The sequence below is a fragment of the Naumovozyma castellii genome, chromosome 6 (assembly GCF_000237345.1).
Source record: "Naumovozyma castellii chromosome 6, complete genome".
Classification (NCBI taxonomy): domain Eukaryota; kingdom Fungi; phylum Ascomycota; class Saccharomycetes; order Saccharomycetales; family Saccharomycetaceae; genus Naumovozyma; species Naumovozyma castellii.
In genome coordinates, this window is record NC_016496.1 from 371,359 (window position 1) to 390,706 (window position 19,348).

The window sequence follows — 19,348 nt, forward strand, 5'->3', positions numbered from 1 at the left end:
TTAATTTTTTCCCTTAGTTGGCGGTCATGACTTGCCAAACTCTGATGACACTGTCAGTGTAACCAGCGAACAAAGTTTGACCGTCAGCAGACCAAGCCAAAGAGACAGCATGTGGTTCAGCAGACTTGTTGTAACCAGCAAATTCTGGTCTCAAGTCATCGATCAAAGATTGTGGGTCCAAACAGAAGATCTTAATACCAGAAGCGGTGGCAGCAGCTAACCAGTATCTGTTTGGAGAGAAAGCCAAAGAGAAGACTTCGTCTTGAGCAGACAAAGTGTACATAGCCTTCTTTTCAGCCAAGTTCCACAACATGATTTCACCGTCCTTACCAGCGGAAGCAATCAAAGTACCATCTGGAGAAGCAGTAACAGCGTTAACGTTACCGTTGTGACCGACAAAGTCGGCTTCAATTTGGAATTGGTTCAAGTTCCAGGCCTAAAGTAATAAACAAACATAATTTGTATAATTGTTAGTAAAATATATTCTTGGAAGAAGTGGAATTTCAAATCATTCTACAGTGGTATCAATATCATGAACAATATTTCATTTTTTGAATCTCAAAATATCAGAGATCTTGGTGATAATTAGTATGTCTCATTCGAGGTTGATGGCCTCGTCCGAAGTAGCAAATATAATCGTTCATCATTTAATAAAATTCAAAAAAAAAATAAAAAAAATATTGGAATACAAATCGATTGTACTGTGAAAATGATAAAATAAATCATTGGAAATAAAATAACATACCTTAACCATCTTGTCGTTACCGGCAGAGATAACGGTGACAGCGTCATCGTTTTGGTCAGTTGGAGCAATTCTAACTTGAGAAACCCAGTCGTTGTGACCTAACAAAGTAGCCAAACATTGACCCTTGATAGTCCAGACCTTGATGGTCTTATCACGGGAACCAGAGATAATCATGGAAGCCTTTCTGTCAATGGCAACAGACATGACATCAGACTTGTGACCGACGAATCTTTGGTAAGTTTCACCAGTGGCAACATCCCACAATCTCAAAGTCTTATCCCAAGAGGCAGATAGAGCGTAAGCACCATCTTGAGTCAAGGTACAGTCTTGGACAATGTGAGAGTGACCCTTGAAGGATCTAACTGGGACACCGAACTTTTGGTCGTCACCAGTCAACTTCCAGGAGATCAAAGTCTTATCACGGGAACCGGACAACAATAAGTTTGGTTGACCAGCAGAGGTGGCCAAGGAAGTGACCCATCCGTTGTGACCTTCTAAGGTACCTCTCAAAACTAAAACTTCGTTAGATGACATTTTTGCTTTATAGAATTGTTGGTTGTATCAGCAACTAGAAAGTATTAGAGGTAAAAAAAGATTTTGTTAAAGAAGGAAGAATTGCAAAGAAAGAAGTACTAGAACTATTATTTGACAGACCGAAGCCCATCTTCGCCTGTAATTTTTTTTTGCGTGGGTCTAACAATTTTCACGAAACGTTCCGACATATTCGCACCCTATCGCGCATGTGACTGTGAAAATTCTGGGCTGACAAAATCTATGACTGTCAAACACCCAGACATTTGAAAACAATTTCACAGTAATACCCCAGACATTTTGGTGTTTGAAAGCGGGTAATAAGGAGGAGGACTATTCCCATCAATGTATAGCCTAGTATGAGAAGGCATACTATCATCAGTCAACTAAGGGACAAGTACTGACCTGTATTATATCAGAATGAGCCGTATTTGATGGAAAATCCATGTATGGCTCATTTGGTAAGTAAGGTTTCTCTATGTGTAGATTAGGTAACGTGAATTTATGTTAATGTGGTCACGATCTGGCAATTAGGATCTTAATTATGTCCATTTATTGTAAATAAAACAGGATTGGTCCTCGGTAGGGAATAATCTATATTTTGTTTCGTTTGAACAGAGTATGTGTGTCATTGAGGAGACAGTTACGATCATTTTTTGCTTTGCTTAATTCTTTCCCATATGTATTTGGTCTTAAAATATTCACTTAGATCATCGTCCAATGGCAATGTGTCAATTTTATTGTTTTGTCCGTTAATAAGAACTTGATTGTTCTCAATATCCAATATAACCCCCATAGATTTGTAAAGTTTTAATCTTAAAATATTTGCTCTAGCAATTGGGTCATTAAAGATCTCTTCTTCTTCCTGAGAAAGGATATTCCCTCTAGGCGATTTGCTTGTTTTATTCGTATCCAACGAACCAGGATTCATAGGAAAATTCTCGTCATTAGATACCAGCTGTACAATTCTCGTATCCAACTCACCTCTCATGGTAACAATTGTGTTTTCAAGTTGGTCTAATTCCTTAACAAAATCAATTAATTGATCTTTGCTTTTGAAATTCTTGGATTCTTCCTTAGTTTGGATAAGTTCCTTACTCAATTGATCCAAGTGTGATGTCTGTGATTCTATTTGGTTGATTAAGTCACTATTTTTTGACTTTCCTTCTGAGAGCAAGTTTTTAGTTCGCGTATCTATTTGATCTATTCCCTCATTAAAACTCATCACCGAATTCACATCAGGTTCAATGTCAAAGTTTTCTCTTGTTTCTCTGAGCAAGCCTGCCAAGTTTTCAATAAGATGCTCATTGTCTGACATCGTTGAGTTAGTAGTCTTTAACCCTTTTAGCCTTTTGTTGAGAGGACTGTTACTCTCACTTCTGGCTATTTGTTTACGTTTCCCTTTTTCATCAAAATTTTCGACGCGTCAGAATTTTGAAAGGTTATTTAGAAGCGTGGTGTGAACACTTCCATAACTTATTTCAGGCAACATTCCATAGGGATTGAACACATTTTGCTGTTTTATAAGAGTGGACCATTCTTGAAAATTGAATGTGTCCCTAAGTCTTGAGTTTACAGTTGTTCAAACAGTTTCTGAAACAGTTTCTAAAATTTTTAAATGAGGAACTACAGTTCAGTGCTTTATTTATATTTACTAAACTCACTCTGAAAGTTTCCAACTTAATAATTTTTGTTTGGGAATATTGGTAATCCCTGGGAAATATTCTTTTTTTAATATTAATTTATTTGTTTAAACAAATTTTTTAGGTTCTTAGATGTTCAACATCAAATTATGGTTACTTCTTAAAAAAAACATTTTTCAAATTCAAAGCCGTAAATCCTATAACCAAACTTAAAATGTTTCCTTGAAATTTTGTATTTTTTAGTTTAATGCAAGTTTAATACCTTTGATAAAAGGAAAGAAATCAAGAAGAAAATAGTCTTTGAGGAAGACTAAAATTTTTGGAAAAACAGAAATAAATAGGTTTCGTGGTCTAGTCGGTTATGGCATCTGCTTAACACGCAGAACGTCCCCAGTTCGATCCTGGGCGAAATCATTTTTTTTGGATTCTCTCTTATTTGAATATACTAATAACGAAAGGATTTGACGTCAAACATGGTGCCGGTATATTTTTCTACTTTTCATAATAAATTATTTTAAGGACACAGAAGAATCAACAATTAAATGATTAAGAATTTTCATAAGAAATTTACCTAGAGTAGAGTCCGTCAAAAAAAGCCTGAAAAAGTAATTCCTACAATGTTTCAATGATTACAGAGTACATTTTTTCAGGAAACCAGGTATGATTTAGTAGGGTCAACATTTTACTTGTCAATTGGTCACCAAATCATTATATCTGCCTGTTTCTGCTCTAACATAATTGCTGTTCTGGCGAACATGAACCATATACACCGTATGTGAATATTTGAAACATTATTTAAAAAATATTATGAAACAGCACTAATGAACAATAATGTTGTATTAACATAAATGTCTCAAATAAAACAGAAGGAAATAAGTGTAGCGAAGAAAACGAAAATGAATCTGACCAAGTAACAGGTTTCCAATATTTAAATAAGAAGACACTTGAGTGAAAATGTAGATTGAAGATGGGAACTACTTTAATTAAATATCATTATATAATTTAAAAGAGAGCGGCGGGAATTAAAAAAAATATTTTAATTAAGAAGCAAGTCTCATACCAAATATAATCATCCAGAATCAACAAATATATTATAACGAGAAAAATAATATCACCGAAGTTCGTGAGTGTAATAGTGAAAGTTGTCAGTAAACGAACGTAACAATACGAACAATGTCCAAAATGTCGTTACGGTTTACAATTTGATAATGATACTTACTGTAAGGCGAAACATAAATATTATTTCTTGTTCCAGCAAATTGCTGATATCTGGATGAATTATATTCGACATGCTTCTTTAATTATGTAATACTTTAAATTCTCGCTGCTTTCTTATAAACTACATATTTATAAATCAATTTGTTCTTTCCATTTTCAATCTTACTTACCATCGAATAACTTGCTATTTATATGTCGGGAATCTTTTCTACTTGGTCTGTTTCTTTTTCCTTCGTTACACCTATTTCGTTTTTTTCATACTTCTATTTTTCATAGTGTATATCTTTCATATTCGCCGTAACAACAGTATTTGTATTTACTGGTATATACAGTAGATTACCTGGTACATTTTCATGATTTCCTTCACCCCATCAAATCAATTGCCAGCAAATGGAGATAAACAGATAAAAACGCATGATCAAATCTACTCAGCTTGGGTTACTCAATTTATTGTCAATTTCACAAATTGGTTGTTTGGCCGAGCGGTCTAAGGCGCCTGATTCAAGAAGTTTTCTTGACTGTGGAACACCACAGGAATACTCAGGTATCGTAAGATGCAAGAGTTCGAATCTCTTAGCAACCATTTATTTTTTATTTTTTGTTGGATCATTAAGCGTAATAAGCTAAATCCAATTTGTGGTAAGATAAATCCTGAAAAAGAAACCCTTAACAAAGCCCATATACTAGATACCAGATTCCCAAATAAAAACTTCCAACAGGCAGGTCATCATTATATGAATTTCAAACTCCCAAATGAATGTGACAGAGAGTACGTATAATACTACCATTGTACTTATGGAGGCTGCACCCTATTTAAATCAGAGTATGCATACCCTCCTACCGGGGTCTTCTCATGCAGCAATCTTCATTAACACTCCTTATCAAGTACTGTTGTCACTGAAGGCTGCCATAGCCATGCAATTCCATGTAGCTAAAAGTTCGGTGGAAGATTACCCAAGTTTCCATGCCCTACTGGATTCTGTGGAATTCTTTTGCAGTAGACAGGCTATCCTATGCTTAGCCACGGCATTGATTATAAACAAGTTCATAACTGGATTCATAGTTTTTAGAGGACGGAACCCACGTCTCTTTAGTATGAAAGCCTGGTATAACCCATTGCTCCATCTTTCTTCCATTGCTATATTATCATATTATCTTATCAGACCATTAAGGAAAGATTTCCAGAATCCAGAACTTTATATGAGATTAGATGTAACTTCATTTATTTTTGCATGGTCACTTTTAACAGAATCCATACTTTCGTTAAGTTTTGATAGGACACCTTTAGAAAGTTCCGATGCCACATTGTTTGAATTATGTCTTTATATGTTTATATTAAAGCAACAGGGAGAAAATCATGTTTCGGCCCCATTAGCATTGGACTGTATGCTTACAATGGCAAATAGACTTCTGATACACACTCTAGAGTTTTTTCAATGTAGAAAATATAGACTTTTAGGAAGTACTATTACCAGTTTAACACATCTTTTTTTTACGGTGAGAAGAGTATATCTTTATAAGGGTGATATGACCAAGTTATCCACATTTACTACTTATTTCCCCAGATTTTTTTTTGTATGCGTGATATTAACTTCTCTATTATGCTATCTTTTGGCAATCATTGTCAGATTTGATGGTTCATTTGAACATATTAAAGATTTAGAGGCTTTTTCTTTTATGGATCATTTGATTTCGCATTTAAATTGTACAGGTGAGGAAGATTTCACACTGGTGGCTGGAAAATTGGCTACTATGCTATGTGTTGGGATATCATCAAAAGATGGTAAATTGAATGCGGAGTTTAGCCCATTAATTGTTCCTGATAAGATTAATACCAAATTTATGAATAATGGATACTCAAATAGAATTAAAGAGGTGGTTGATTATGATGAAACAACATCAACTGCAAAGAAGATGAATGGATTTACATCGAAACACTTATTGCCAGAAATATTTGGTCTTCACCATCTTTACAATTTCCTTGATATTATAAGAAACTACAGAAGGAACAAATTAAGCCATAGAATTGCGAATCAACCCGATATAACAGGGGAATCGAGAATAATAATTGACAAACCTGGAACCGTGGAACAAGAGATGGATGATGACCAACTTAATTTTAATGAAAACGGAGAAGAAGATAGCGACACCTATGATTACGAATATAATGACACTAATATGCATGACTCATATAGTGATAGTTCAGAATCTGAATTTGAATTTGAACAAGAGATTGAAGACGTTGTTGAGAATAATGAACTAATTGATATGTGTACAACCATGAATAATGATGATATGGACTGGATGACTCATTTGCTACCCATCTTAAAGTATCATTACGAGACAGGTACAGTGGCAACAAGGTCAATGTATCAAAGGGATCATAATTCAAATCACGTTAAACACAATACCTGCATAAACGCAACATCTACTGATGATCCTGTAACTTCTGATGATGACGATGATATAGCGGACCTTTCATGTGTTGTTTGTAAGATAAATCCAAGAAATGTGGTTCTATGGCCGTGTCGATGCTTCGCATTATGTAATGATTGTAGAGTTTCATTAGCTGTTCGTGATTACAAGAAATGTGTTTGTTGCAGAGCTGATGTTCATGGATTTACCTCCGTGAAAGTACAAAATGAAAAATCATAATAATAAGAATTATTTGCATTTTTGATTTCATATTTCTATCATTAAGTTTATTTTTTTATAGATACCTAAAAAGAGTTTAGTCATATACACATAAGAGAGAAAAGATTAATGGTGGAATAAACGGAATGGATTTTCAATGTATACCACATCAAATGAGTCAGCAGCGGCAAAGACAACTTTATCCATGACGGAACCTGCTGGAGCAGCGATGTATTTAACACCGGATTTAACAGCTCTGTAAACGTTATCTGGGAAGGGGAAGAATGCATCAGAAGATAATGAAACATTTTCCAATTTACTTAGCCATTCTTCTCTTTCCTCCTTAGTTAATGGGTTAGGTAACTCAGCGAATTTAGATTCATATTCAGATTTTTCTGGTTCTTGAGTTGGAATTTGTCCAGTAACGAATAAATCAATGGCATTAGATTTTTCTGGTCTCTTAACACCCTTTGCCCATTTGAAATCTAGGACTCTTGGATGTTGTCTAAACCACCAATTATCAGCTTTATCACCTGCCAATCTAGTACAATGTATTCTAGATTGTTGTCCTGCACCTAACCCAATGACCATACCATTCTTGGCATAACATACAGAATTTGATTGAGTGAATTTCAAAGCAATGGTAGCCACAGTCAAATCAATGATTGCCTGTTCAGTTAAATTCTTGTTCTTGGAGACGATTTCTTTAAAAGTATGTTTATTTATAATTGCATCATTTCTCTTTTGCTCCAACGTGACACCAAATACTTCTCTCTTTTCAATATCACCTGGGGTGAAATTTGGATCCACTTGCAAAACACAGTATTTGCCACCTTTCTTCTTTGATAGAATGGCTAGGGCCTCGGGTTCGAAACCGGGGGCAATTATACCATCTGAGACTTCCCTTGAGATGATTTTTGCCGTTGGAACGTCGACGATGTTAGATAGGGCGATCCAATCACCAAAAGAGGACATTCTATCAGCGCCACGAGCTCTCGCGTAGGCGGAAGCCAATGGAGATAGATTCTCAATATCGTTGACGAAATAGATCTTCTTTTCCACATCAGATAGCGGGATACCCACAGCTGCACCTGCTGGAGAGACATGCTTGAAAGAGGCAGCGGCAGGTAAGTTCAAAGTGGCGGATAATTCCTTCACTAGGGGCCATGAGTTTAATGCATCCAATAAGTTGATGTAACCGGGGGATCCGGAAAGGACTTTGAATGGTAATTCTTCTTGATTGGTGACGTAGGCCTGGGCTGGTTTTTGATGTGGGTTGGCACCGTAACGTAAAGTAATTTGACCCTTACCTTCTGAGTATTGCTTTCTGAAGAAATCAGCAATGGCTGAATCATAGTCTGCTGTTTGTTCGAAGGCCTTCAATGCCAGTTTGTTTTTCAAATCCTTGGAGATTCCCCCATGAGATAACTCTTTGATGAAAGTTCTATAATCATTTGGATCGGATAAGATAGTGACTCTTTCATGATTTTTAGCGGCGGCTCTTAAAAGAGTGACACCACCGATATCGATCTCTTCGACCGCTTCAGGAACAGTGACGCCAATCTTAGCGACTGTTTCCTTGAAAGGGTACAAGTTACAAACGACGAAATCTATTTTTTCAATATGTTGTTCTTGTAAATCCTTGTCATCACTGGGGATATCTCTGGCTAGGATACCGCCATGGACGACAGGATGTAGAGTTTTCACTCTGCCACCTAACATTTCAGGAGCGTTAGTGATGGAGGAGACGTCCTCCACGGGGAAACCAGCATCGCGGATCATACGAGCGGTACCACCGGATGCGATTATTCTGACTTTGTTTGCGACGAGACCGCTTGCTAGGTCAAGTAGACCTGTCTTGTCGTATACGGATAGGATTGCAGTTTTGCTATAGTCGGACATTATTGTATCGAGATTGAAGTTGGTGGGTAGTATCGAGCAAGTTTGAAAGGCAGAGTGAATGGGGAGGGTATAGGGTGTCTGTGGGAGTGGTTTATATAATAGTTCATTAATGGAGTCATTCTCATAGTCATTGTTTAATGAAAGCGCTGAGGGAGAGTCAAAATGTGGAAATGAAGGGAAAACCTGACTTCTTTTGTCGACGCGTTGTCCAAAATAAAGTAAGTAAGTAAGTATAAGTACGGGCACGATAATATAGATCGGCACGGTTAAATAGGATATGTTGAGCGAAGAAGAGTTGGCCAAGCAGTGGGTATGTGTTTTTTGGCTTAATACAGGGAAGCCTTAAAACACGCCTAATTGATGTAGCGTCTGGGTGCAGCGCAGATTCACCAACAACACAATCCAGCAGCTGTCGATTGCGCCACACGACACCGCCCATTACGTAATCGGCGGCCCCCCAAAATGTGCCGGCCGACGAAAACGCCAGAAATAGCCGCCCAGCCTCTGTCTTTTCCCGAACAGGAAATCGCGCGTTAATGGCGAGTGCTGTGTTTGCCCCTTTCGGACACAGGCGTCCCGGGCTATTTTTAGCAGCCGGCGCCTCGAACATGTCACAGCATAGCGTTATTATATAAACTGGTGCTTGTTCACTCTCTGTATGGACACTCTCCCGCTTCTTCTGCTCATCAACCAACCAACCAAACACACACATCACACATAACAATGGCCTCCTCCACTTCTTCCCACTCCTCCGTCAGCTCTAGCTCCTCCGTCCACACCAACAGTAATCTGGTCTCCGCCGCTGTCGTCTCCGCCTCCTCCGTCAGCGCTACCTCTACACACTCCACCACCACCTCCAAGAATTCCAAGAACGCTGCCCCAGGTATGGTCGCCAACCCTGTCTCGTGGAAGTACGGTGTCGCTCTAGGTGCCGTCTTGGCCGGTTCTTTCGTCTTAGGTGCTGGTATCTAAGTGGACCTTTCATTCATCACATTACATTAGACTGACATACATTTTTTTCATTCCGCTATCCCTCACTCACTCACACTAATATAATATATACTACTACAATTCAATATTATAAACTCATTAATTATTCAACTCTTTGTTCTCATAGATTCATTTTCTTACCCAGACAAAACGTCAACTACAAATTTTTTACCGCCCATTTAACAACTGAACTACTAACCTAACCACACTTACACACAAGCGCAACCAACCAACCAACCAACCAACCAGCAATGGCCTCCTTCGTCGTCTCCCTATGGCAATCCATCTTCGAGCCAGGAACCACCCCACAACTACTAATAGCAACACATCTATCATTCACAGCATTGATTGCTACCTTAATATGGTTGATCTACGCAACAAATGGTAACATCCACTTCTACATCCTACTAACCATCGCCTCCCTCCTTTGGATCACCGTCATTTGGTTCATCCAAGAACTGAAATCTGTTCAATTGAAAAGTAATGAAGAACTGGGCATCCCAAACATTAACACCAACACCGACGACGAAAAGAAACCTGAGGCAACTACCACCGCTCGCAAGTCCACCAATGGCAAAACCAAGTCCAGAAAAGTATAAATCCATCTATATAATCTTTCTAGCTATCCATACATACATAATATAATAGTTTGCACACATTGACAGCATCACAACATTCGTCACAAACGACCACCCGAAACAACGAAACTTTCGATGCAATGACTAAAAATAATAAATACATATTTTTAGATACAAACAAACGAAATCACCAGGCATCCATCCATCCATCCATCACTCCCTCGCTTCTTCCCTTTAAAATACAACAATGGACGCAGGATTATCTGCAATGAATCAACAACAACAACATATCATGTCGCAGCAGGGCCAAATGAGAGAACAATTACTGCATAACGACATTGGAGGAATAGATATAACGCAAGAGACACCACTATCGACAAAGCAGGGGGCACCAATGCCCATGCCCATGCCCGTGCAACAACAACAATACTACCAGATGCCGCCACCAACTACCCAAGTACCTCTCGCTGTCCAGCCCCAACAGTTCCCGCCACAACAACATTATCATCAAGTGTTCCCACCACCACAACAACAACAACAGCAGCAATACGCGTACCAACAACAACAATTTCAAAGAATGGGCCCTCCAGCCCCACAGAATCAACCAAACATGATGGGCATGGCGAAACCGAAACCGAAACCAAGAGTGAGTTCACCGCCACAGGATGAGAAGAGGTCCTATTCCTTGAATCAGAAATCATTCTCCAATTTCTTCAAACATAGAGCAGGATCGAGTCCCTTTAGCAAGCATAAGAAATCGTCTCCAGCACGAATGGGCGGAGGTGGAGGTGGTGATGATGGCGGCGATGGGGACGAGGATGAAGTCGTCGTGATGGAGGATGATCCAAGTTCCGCAACGTACACGTTTAATGATATTCAGACCTTTGGATATAAGAATGGAGACAAGTTTGGAGTGAGTAGTGATACCACACCACTGATACCCACTTTGATTACTAAACAGGGAGATTCCATGTCCAATACAGAGTATAGAAAGTATCAGACTAACCAGAAGAAATTGGCAAGGAACGCATTGGCAAAGCAACAGAAGGCTGGCGGTGCTGTACCCGGTGGGCAACAACAAACGCCAAATAATCCAAGAGCAATGTCTTTACAAACTGGTGCCAACCCTTATTATCAGAATCCTATGCAAAGACAACCATTCCCCAATCCAAATCCAAATCCAAACCAAAATATAAATGTCAACAATCCAAGAGCCAATTCGTTAATGACTACACCCCAACAACAGCAACAACAACAACCGTATTATCAACAATTCCAACAGCAACAACAACAGCAACGCATGCAGTTCCAACAATACCAAGCCCCACCAAATGCTAATCCCTCTATGCCAATGGCACCTCCACAACAACGTCAACAAGAGCCAAGAACAATGTCATTGACGAACCCGTCGAATCGAATGTTGCCAATGAATGACAGAAGATTCCAACCTCCACAACAACAAATGCACCCTCAATCCCAACCTCAAGTAGAGCAACGTCCCTTCTATCAAAAAATTGGAACAAGCTCATCCTCCATGGGAAGCAGTAACCCACCAGAGATGCATTCCATAGGTTCCTCTAATGAAACGTCAACGGCAAATACTTCTCAGACTGAAAATGAATTTTTAAATCAAAACGTAAGAACGTCACCATTAAGAAACCAGATAAATAGCTTACCCGTTGATGATGTCTCGCCAATTCATCCTTCCAATGAGCAGTATGTAAGTAAGGCAAGATTAAATATTTTGAAATTATCCCAACCACAACAGGAAGAACAAAATGAAAGAGAGCAGCAACAACAAGAGGAACAGCAGGAGAGGATAAGGAAGCAGAATTTGCAGAAGGAGAAGGAATTGCGTGAGCAGCAACAGTTACAAAAGGTGCAACAAGAACAACAACAGCAACTAAAACTGCAGAAGGAGAGGGAAATTCAAGAGCAACTTAAAAGAGCACAACTTGAAAGGGAATTACAGCAGCAGCAGCAGCAGCAGCAACAACAGCAACAGGTTTTGCAGCATGATAATCTCAATCTACGGCCTACCAGTCTCCTGGAAACTGGTCTTCAATCGTTGTCTCTAAATGATCCATCCAATAGAGGTTCTACGGCCACGTATACTTCTACCTTCAGCGAATCTCCAGAAAAGAAGAATGCTTTGAATAAGGCAACTGGAATGTATCAATTGGAAAATGCTACTGGAACAAGAGAATATGTTACTGCACAGGAGTTTCCAAATGAATCTGACAATTATCACAATATTCAAACATCACGTCGCCAATCACAACTTTCATCGGCAAGTACGGTTGAAATGAACCCAAGTACAAATGGCACAGATCCAAGAAGAATCCCCACGCAATCATCTATATCCACTATTCATACAGCTACAAGTACATCCTCCACAACAAGCGAAGCCAATTCAAAGAAAAGATTCTCTATGACAAAGACAAAGAATTTTTTGAAGAAGAGATTATCAAAGGATTATAGTACTTCTTCCGATCTTCAAAACAAGAGAACTCCAAGCATTGTAAGCATGAGCAGTAATAATAGCATTGCGGATGATACATTTCAATATAAGAAGGAAGCAAATAAGAAACAGGCGAACCGCCCAATTTCAATGGCATCTGTGATGTCCGAATCCTCGAATAAGAAAAGGTTAAGCACCAATACTGTTCAGCCACTATCAATCCCAGAAAGCCCTATAATGCAAAATAGGCAATCAACAATTCGTCCAATTAGGGAACATATCGTTGAAGCTGATGATTTTGTATTTGACAACACAGTTGCAAAGGAATATCAGCCTAGTTTCAAGATTTTGGGTAAGAAAAGCTCAACAAAGACTATAACGATATCAGGTGAACAACTGAACATAATAACAGAGAATACAGAATTGATGAAGGAGTTGACTCTCGTATCAACAGCCTTAGCGGAATCAATAAAGAGGGAGACCATATTGGAGGAGAGAATACGATCAAAACATGATACAATGGATACTGATAGACCGTTATCATTGGATGATTTTGAAATTGAGTTGAGGAAAAAATCATCCAAGATAGTGGAGTTGATTCAACAATTAAACGATGAACGATTGAAAAGATTTATCGCAGAGGAGCAGCTTTTGTTGAAAGAAAATGGAGCTAGTCCAAGTTCTATTGAATTGGTTCAAACTATTAATGACTTGAAGATGTCGCTGGACTCCAAAGATGATGAGATTAGAACGCTGAAGGAAAAAATCTTTCAACTGGAAGAACCACAAGAGAATTTTTTATGATATAGGACAAATTATTGTAGTGTAAGTAATGAAAACAAAACGAACATTTATCAAAGTTGATGAAGACTTGTTTAATCTGTCTATATATTATTATTCGTTGTTTTGTCGTACGAACGGATATTTTTTGAAAATTGGGAAGTTCTCACATTAGGTTAAGCGAACTTTCATTTATATTGAAAATCTAACATTTCAAGCAAGCATTTGAAATATTAGATCAATTAATTACTTTCCTAAACTATAAACAAATTTGAGTAATCTTCCACGTGAATCTCAACTTTAACAAATAAACTAAAATGTTTAACAGAAAAAGAAAGGGTGACTTTGACGACGATGACGAGGGTTACCGTGATTACCGCCCTCGTATGCCTAAGAGACAGAGAATTCCGCCTGTGGTCCAACTTTGTAAGGAAATGATGCCAGATATCTGCACCATAGGAGAATCTGTAAAGGCTTTTGATGATGACATTAAATTCTTAAGTGAAGCTATCATTAATGAATACGGCAATGACGATTATTTTAATAACGCCCTTTTCCAAACTTTACGTGCAGTTGTAATAGAACAACCTCAAAAGATTCCTGCCATTGCTCTATTGGTCATTGTTGTTAATGCCGACAATGCAGTCGCTGGGAAGAGTATTATCAATTATTTTTTTGAAGAACTTCAAAAATGTGTTAAGGAAACCGTTGACGAGAGTTTTGTAGCAACATCTAACGAAACTGGTCCATGGAATAAAATAAAATTGATTTTGAGATTCCTATCAACTCTATCTCCTATCATTTTAAAAGATGATCTAATTGCAATCTACACTAAATTGTTAAAATTAAGTGTAGATTTGAACAATCAAGATTTGGGGAAGAGAAATCCACTTTCAGAAGCAATCTTTACCAACACATTGTTAAACATTCCCTATCTTTTTTACTTTAACAAGACTGATGAACCAATGAAAGAAAGTGTTGAAGAATTAATTTCTTATTTGGAAGCAAACTACAACAGTAAGATTGCCGATATTAGCTTGTTGAGAGAATATAACTCCAACAGTCCTTATGAAATAACAGAACTTATTCAAGTTGCTTTACCGAATATAAAAAGAGCTTTAGCAAATAATATGGAACAATTGAATGACTTGTTTATCGATTACTCCCATCTATTACCAACTCAAGAAATAGAAAAATCTGGTTTTAATGACGCACTAGAATTACCTACTTTGGAACAATTAATACCATTCAGTAACCTTGATAAGGAATGTGGATCTGTTGATAGCATGTGGAGGGTTCCAAGATATATTTTCCATGTCTATCTACCAAACTCCACAGGAAACTTCGAAACCGTAGTTCCGATCAGCTCTTTTGCTGGCCAATTATTCAATGATATTATTATTGATCTTGTGGAAAGCTTGGAATTCAATAGACAGGAAGTCTCAAAGCAAGTTATGAGTCTTGACTTGTTTTTCAAGTCTGGTATATTTGTTGAACCCGGTGAATCCATCGCTGATTTGATTGCAGACCACGAAGAAGATCCTCTATCGTCAACCTTTAAAATCGAAGATCTTGCCATTGAGGCAATTCTAAGTTTAATATTTAAACTTCCAAAGGTTTCACAACCATTTGCCTATTTCTATACTTTGTTGGTGGATATATGTTTAAGTTCACCAAAGGCTATCGCGCCTGTTTTTGGTAGAGCCTTCAGATTCTTTTACAACAACTTAGATGATTTGGATTTTGAATTAAGATTGAGATATTTAGATTGGTTCTCCATTCAAATGAGTAATTTCAACTTCTCTTGGAAATGGAAAGAATGGGAAGATGATTCTATCAAACTGAACAAAATATTTTACAACCCTAAGATAACTTTTATTAGAAACTTAATCCGTAAAGAATTAAGGCTAACATCTAATATTGCTGAAGTTGAAGACAGTTTACCAGATGAATTTATTCAATACTTGGATACCTCATACGTTCCTACGGAGGAGATGCTTTCGTTTTATCAATCTTTATTTACAGAACATACTGTTACGGTTGAAGAAGTATCTACTAATGATCTTTTCTTTAAACTAAGTAGTATTCCAATGGATGAATCTGTCCGCACGTTACTAGACTATGTCCACAAGCAAAATGAACAAAGAGATGTGAATGACTTGAAGACAATTATATCAGATATTAAGGAACAATATGGATCAACCGTGACTGATTTCAACCGTTTCATAATAGTTTTATTAATTCAATGTGTCGTCCATTCTGGTAGTAGATCCTTATCTCATGCCAACAAGTACATTAGTGATTTGAAAGACGAATTAAATGAAGTATTCGGTGCCTTAGAAATCTCTCAAGAAGAAAAGGAATATACTATTATTGATGCTGTGATGAAATATTGGAACAAAAACTCTCAAAATGGGTTTTTAATTGCTGATGCCTTGAAATTTGCGGGTTTGATCAGTGCTAAGAGTTTATACAATTTCTGCTTTACGGAAATTAATGGGAAGAATTATGGTATTGTGGATGGTACTGCAATCGAAGCCATTTTTAGGAATCTATCACAGCAGGGGATTAGTAACCCAGAAAATGTCGAAGACTTCGAATTTGTCTTTGAAAAACTTTGTATTATTGTAAATGGTGTTGTTCAAGAACTAGGTGTGCAAACAACTGAAGAGATTCCGGCACAAATTCTTGACCCAGAAATGGAAATGGATTTGGAAACTGAAGGTCCAAGATTAAATTCTCTTTGGAAATACTCTACAACTGTTAGTTTTATTAAGAGTATCCTAAGAAGATACTCTAAGGAGTATCGTTTACTGAGTGAAAAATTCAAGGGTGGCATGGATAATGCAATTGTCCATGAACCGACGAAAAAGCAAATCCTTGAATGGATCAAAGAAGTTGATATAATTTAATTGTGTGTATAAATAGGGATGCTAAAAGTAAAATTATATGTAATCTAACAAAATATTTCTATTATTGTCGATTTTAGTAGAATTAATATTATTACATAGATAGAATATGTGAGTCTGATATACCAAATAGTATGCAAATTGATGTGAGAAATTGTCCTTTAAAGTTCGATTTATTAGTTATTAATGCCGTATCACACTTTTATAACTTTCTACATTAGAAAGCTTGTCATGTTCCATTTCATCTTCATAATGACCATCCCTATCCAAGTCCTCATCTCCATCATTATCATTCGCAGGTAATGCACTTGTTGGAATTCTTCTTGTGACAGAACTTGTGCTATTCCTTCTAATGACGTAACTTGGAGTTTCTGGTGAAAATCTCGATGACTCTGGAAAGTAACCCATTGTATCAGCTGCATTCTCAGCATCTTCTGCATTTCCTTCTTTGTCGGGTTCGGGCTCCATTGAATAGGTAGTAAATTTCTTGAAAAGTGGGTTCTCGTCGGCGTTGTCATCCTTATCTTCATCTTTAATATAGTCAGGACTATATCCAGTTCCCTTATTTTTATCTGCTCCCATAGAGAAAGACGAAAATTTCTTAAACAAAGGTGAGCTTTTGTTGTTTTGATTTTCTGAATCAGGTGAATTATCTTCATCTTCATCATTTTGGGAGTATGAATTCAAATGCCGTATTTTAATCTTTGATTTATCCCTTGAAAAGGAAACATCATGGAAATGGATACAAAGGTTTATAAATTCATAGAAGTCTGACCTTTCTATCTCTTTATCTGAGAATTGAAATGATTCATATAACTCGATAAATCTATTCCCCCTTTGTATTTCAGCTTGGTCAATAGTAGGTCTTATAAACTGTTCTTGGATCACATCACTAAATGTATCGCTTAATTCTACATTTACGGCAATGGTATTCATAAATAAGCCTTTGTATTTTAGTGTTTCTGTGATACTGTTTATACACGTTTTATAACTCAAATATTCTGGAAACAGTTTCTCAAAATTAGGATCATCACATCTTATTGGTGGTTCCAAGCCTGCATGAATCACTGGATCTTTTGGTTTCTTAAATAATGTACTCAGTTCTTTGGAACGTTCCATATTATTGGTAATTAATTCTCTACTATGTTTATGCGGGAGGTCGTCTGGTGTTATTGGTATGTACCTTCTCGGTATATCCTTGAAGCAACTCTTATGAAGGAACATTCTTCCAACCAAAATAATAATACAAATAAGTCCAAAGACTACTAGAGCCCCGACTACGATAAATGTGTTCAAGGCATTGTTTTGTGATTGTGATGCCTGTGCAATGGAATCAATTGGCAATACAGCTGCGAATCCAATTAATAATAAAATGGCTATAAATAGAAAACATCTATACAGCCAGTATTTAACCTTCCGGTAATTAGACATCAGATTTCAAATCAGCGTATCTATTCTTGTGTTGTCCTTGTATATGTGGGTTGTAAATTGAGTGTGGTTTTTTCTTGTATTTTTTAATGTTTGTGGGGCTAAAATTCATAAAAAGGTATTCGTTGATAGCTTGTTTATCATATATTCATATCTTTATAGCTGGATAGTATCGAATTTAATGGTTCTATGTTGGTTTTTGACGAGGTTTATTGAAATGCTTCTTGTCCTTTCTAATCCCACGATGATATTTTAGTAATTTTTCAACAAAGCGACGTTGACAACGAAAACAATGGAAGATTATATGAATAACCGCACATTTAAACGATGATTACTTAGAATCACATTGTTTAGTAATGATTTCTTAGTTTTACAAATTGAAAATCTTAATGGCGTACAACTGAAAGACAATCCTTTCTAGTTTATTCTACTTAATTTGTTACATAGTTTAGTCATCTAGCAATAAATATTGGTCCTCTATCATAAATGTCCTTTCGTGAGTCTTCAACCAACGTCTTAGTTTATCCAAGTATATCCGATTCTCCTCACCAATGCACTCCAGATGTTTCAATGTCATGATGATATCGTTTATCCTTAAACCAGTCACTTTAGATATATCTTCCAGAGTGACAGAATCAAAGTCACATAATTCACCTTCTGTTAATTCCCATGAGATAATTTGAGACCAGTACTTTAAATATCCAATAAGACCAAACGGAGATAGTGGTAACTCAGGTCCTGAAATAATATCATCTAATTTGGATAATTTATATGAGAATTCAATTAATAGAGACCCTAATCTTCGTCTTTGATATGGCGGAAATATCAAGATACATGCTAAATTATTCTGGTCATAGGACACTAGATCTTTCGAAAAAAATCCCAAAGGTTTATTCTTCATTGAAAGGTCGGTTGTGGTTTCATAAAGAATGTAGAAATCGTAATGATTTACTTTGAAGTACATCGATTTATTGTCGAGAAAGAGTTTCGTGAAAAGACAAAGACATTGACAAAAAAGAGTATGTTTATATCCTCTTACCCTTCGTATCGTGTATTGGGGACTCTTATATTTGATTCTCCCAGGAGCAGAATGTTTGTGTCGACATCGTTCAGCATGTAATCTAAAATTTTCCTCATTCTCTGAATACTTGAAGCAATATTCACACACAAATAAAGTGTCAAGCCAAAATCTGGTTTTACCTGTTAATGAATGTACATCAGTACTTTGTTTGTCTTTGGAATCAGTATTGCTGTTCCCATTATCCTTTATTCCCAACTGTTCTGTTTCATTATCAAAATATACATTGCTTCCGTACCAGGTTAGAAATCTTTTATCCATACCAAACTGAACGTCCTTGATATTTCTTTCATTTAAAATACCGTACAGGTTTTCATCAGAAGTATTAGAATCATCTTTGCCCTTCCCTTTACCTTTCCTACGTTTGGCCACATTCTTTGAAGTTTTTTCATGTAACCCTAGTCTCTTCTTTGACACCCGTCGAGATTCCATTATAGGCAGAACAGATACA

The 19,348-nt window shown here is 37.0% G+C and overlaps 10 protein-coding genes and 2 non-coding genes across 12 annotated transcripts; 7 read left to right on the plus strand and 5 right to left on the minus strand.

Moving 5' to 3' along the window:
* Positions 1-13: 13 nt before the first annotated feature.
* ASC1 (40S ribosomal protein RACK1) lies at positions 14-1,279 on the minus strand (the record flags this gene model as incomplete). The annotated part of the gene is made up of 2 exons (XM_003676976.1): positions 14-436; positions 746-1,279. 2 exons carry the CDS (start codon positions 1,277-1,279, stop codon positions 14-16), a joined length of 957 nt encoding a protein of 318 aa, XP_003677024.1.
* Positions 1,280-1,925: 646 nt separating this feature from the next.
* SPC24 (kinetochore-associated Ndc80 complex subunit SPC24) lies at positions 1,926-2,594 on the minus strand (the record flags this gene model as incomplete). The annotated part of the gene is made up of 1 exon (XM_003676977.1): positions 1,926-2,594. The coding sequence occupies one exon, from the start codon at positions 2,592-2,594 to the stop codon at positions 1,926-1,928; it is 669 nt and encodes a 222-aa protein (XP_003677025.1).
* Positions 2,595-3,259: 665 nt separating this feature from the next.
* Positions 3,260-3,333, plus strand: NCAS0Ftrna15V. The gene has a single exon. It is a non-coding gene; the product is annotated as a tRNA-Val (tRNA).
* A 1,272-nt stretch (positions 3,334-4,605) lies between these two features.
* NCAS0Ftrna21L lies at positions 4,606-4,720 on the plus strand. Its single transcript has 2 exons — positions 4,606-4,644; positions 4,676-4,720. It is a non-coding gene; the product is annotated as a tRNA-Leu (tRNA).
* A 170-nt stretch (positions 4,721-4,890) lies between these two features.
* Positions 4,891-6,792, plus strand: ASI1 (putative ubiquitin-protein ligase ASI1; the record flags this gene model as incomplete). The annotated part of the gene is made up of 1 exon (XM_003676978.1): positions 4,891-6,792. The coding sequence occupies one exon, from the start codon at positions 4,891-4,893 to the stop codon at positions 6,790-6,792; it is 1,902 nt and encodes a 633-aa protein (XP_003677026.1).
* A 105-nt stretch (positions 6,793-6,897) lies between these two features.
* NCAS0F01880 (uncharacterized protein) lies at positions 6,898-8,673 on the minus strand (the record flags this gene model as incomplete). Its single annotated transcript, XM_003676979.1, has 1 exon — positions 6,898-8,673. One exon carries the CDS (start codon positions 8,671-8,673, stop codon positions 6,898-6,900), a length of 1,776 nt encoding a protein of 591 aa, XP_003677027.1.
* Positions 8,674-9,396: 723 nt separating this feature from the next.
* NCW1 (Ncw1p) lies at positions 9,397-9,645 on the plus strand (the record flags this gene model as incomplete). The annotated part of the gene is made up of 1 exon (XM_003676980.1): positions 9,397-9,645. One exon carries the CDS (start codon positions 9,397-9,399, stop codon positions 9,643-9,645), a length of 249 nt encoding a protein of 82 aa, XP_003677028.1.
* Positions 9,646-9,914: 269 nt separating this feature from the next.
* Positions 9,915-10,262, plus strand: PKR1 (Pkr1p; the record flags this gene model as incomplete). The annotated part of the gene is made up of 1 exon (XM_003676981.1): positions 9,915-10,262. One exon carries the CDS (start codon positions 9,915-9,917, stop codon positions 10,260-10,262), a length of 348 nt encoding a protein of 115 aa, XP_003677029.1.
* Positions 10,263-10,488: 226 nt separating this feature from the next.
* EPO1 (Epo1p) lies at positions 10,489-13,506 on the plus strand (the record flags this gene model as incomplete). The annotated part of the gene is made up of 1 exon (XM_003676982.1): positions 10,489-13,506. The coding sequence occupies one exon, from the start codon at positions 10,489-10,491 to the stop codon at positions 13,504-13,506; it is 3,018 nt and encodes a 1,005-aa protein (XP_003677030.1).
* Positions 13,507-13,799: 293 nt separating this feature from the next.
* On the plus strand, positions 13,800-16,394 carry STO1 (Sto1p; the record flags this gene model as incomplete). Its single annotated transcript, XM_003676983.1, has 1 exon — positions 13,800-16,394. One exon carries the CDS (start codon positions 13,800-13,802, stop codon positions 16,392-16,394), a length of 2,595 nt encoding a protein of 864 aa, XP_003677031.1.
* Positions 16,395-16,574: 180 nt separating this feature from the next.
* On the minus strand, positions 16,575-17,822 carry DLT1 (Dlt1p; the record flags this gene model as incomplete). Its single annotated transcript, XM_003676984.1, has 1 exon — positions 16,575-17,822. One exon carries the CDS (start codon positions 17,820-17,822, stop codon positions 16,575-16,577), a length of 1,248 nt encoding a protein of 415 aa, XP_003677032.1.
* A 445-nt stretch (positions 17,823-18,267) lies between these two features.
* Positions 18,268-19,329, minus strand: SAS2 (histone acetyltransferase; the record flags this gene model as incomplete). Its single annotated transcript, XM_003676985.1, has 1 exon — positions 18,268-19,329. The coding sequence occupies one exon, from the start codon at positions 19,327-19,329 to the stop codon at positions 18,268-18,270; it is 1,062 nt and encodes a 353-aa protein (XP_003677033.1).
* Between the last annotated feature and the right edge of the window lie 19 nt (positions 19,330-19,348).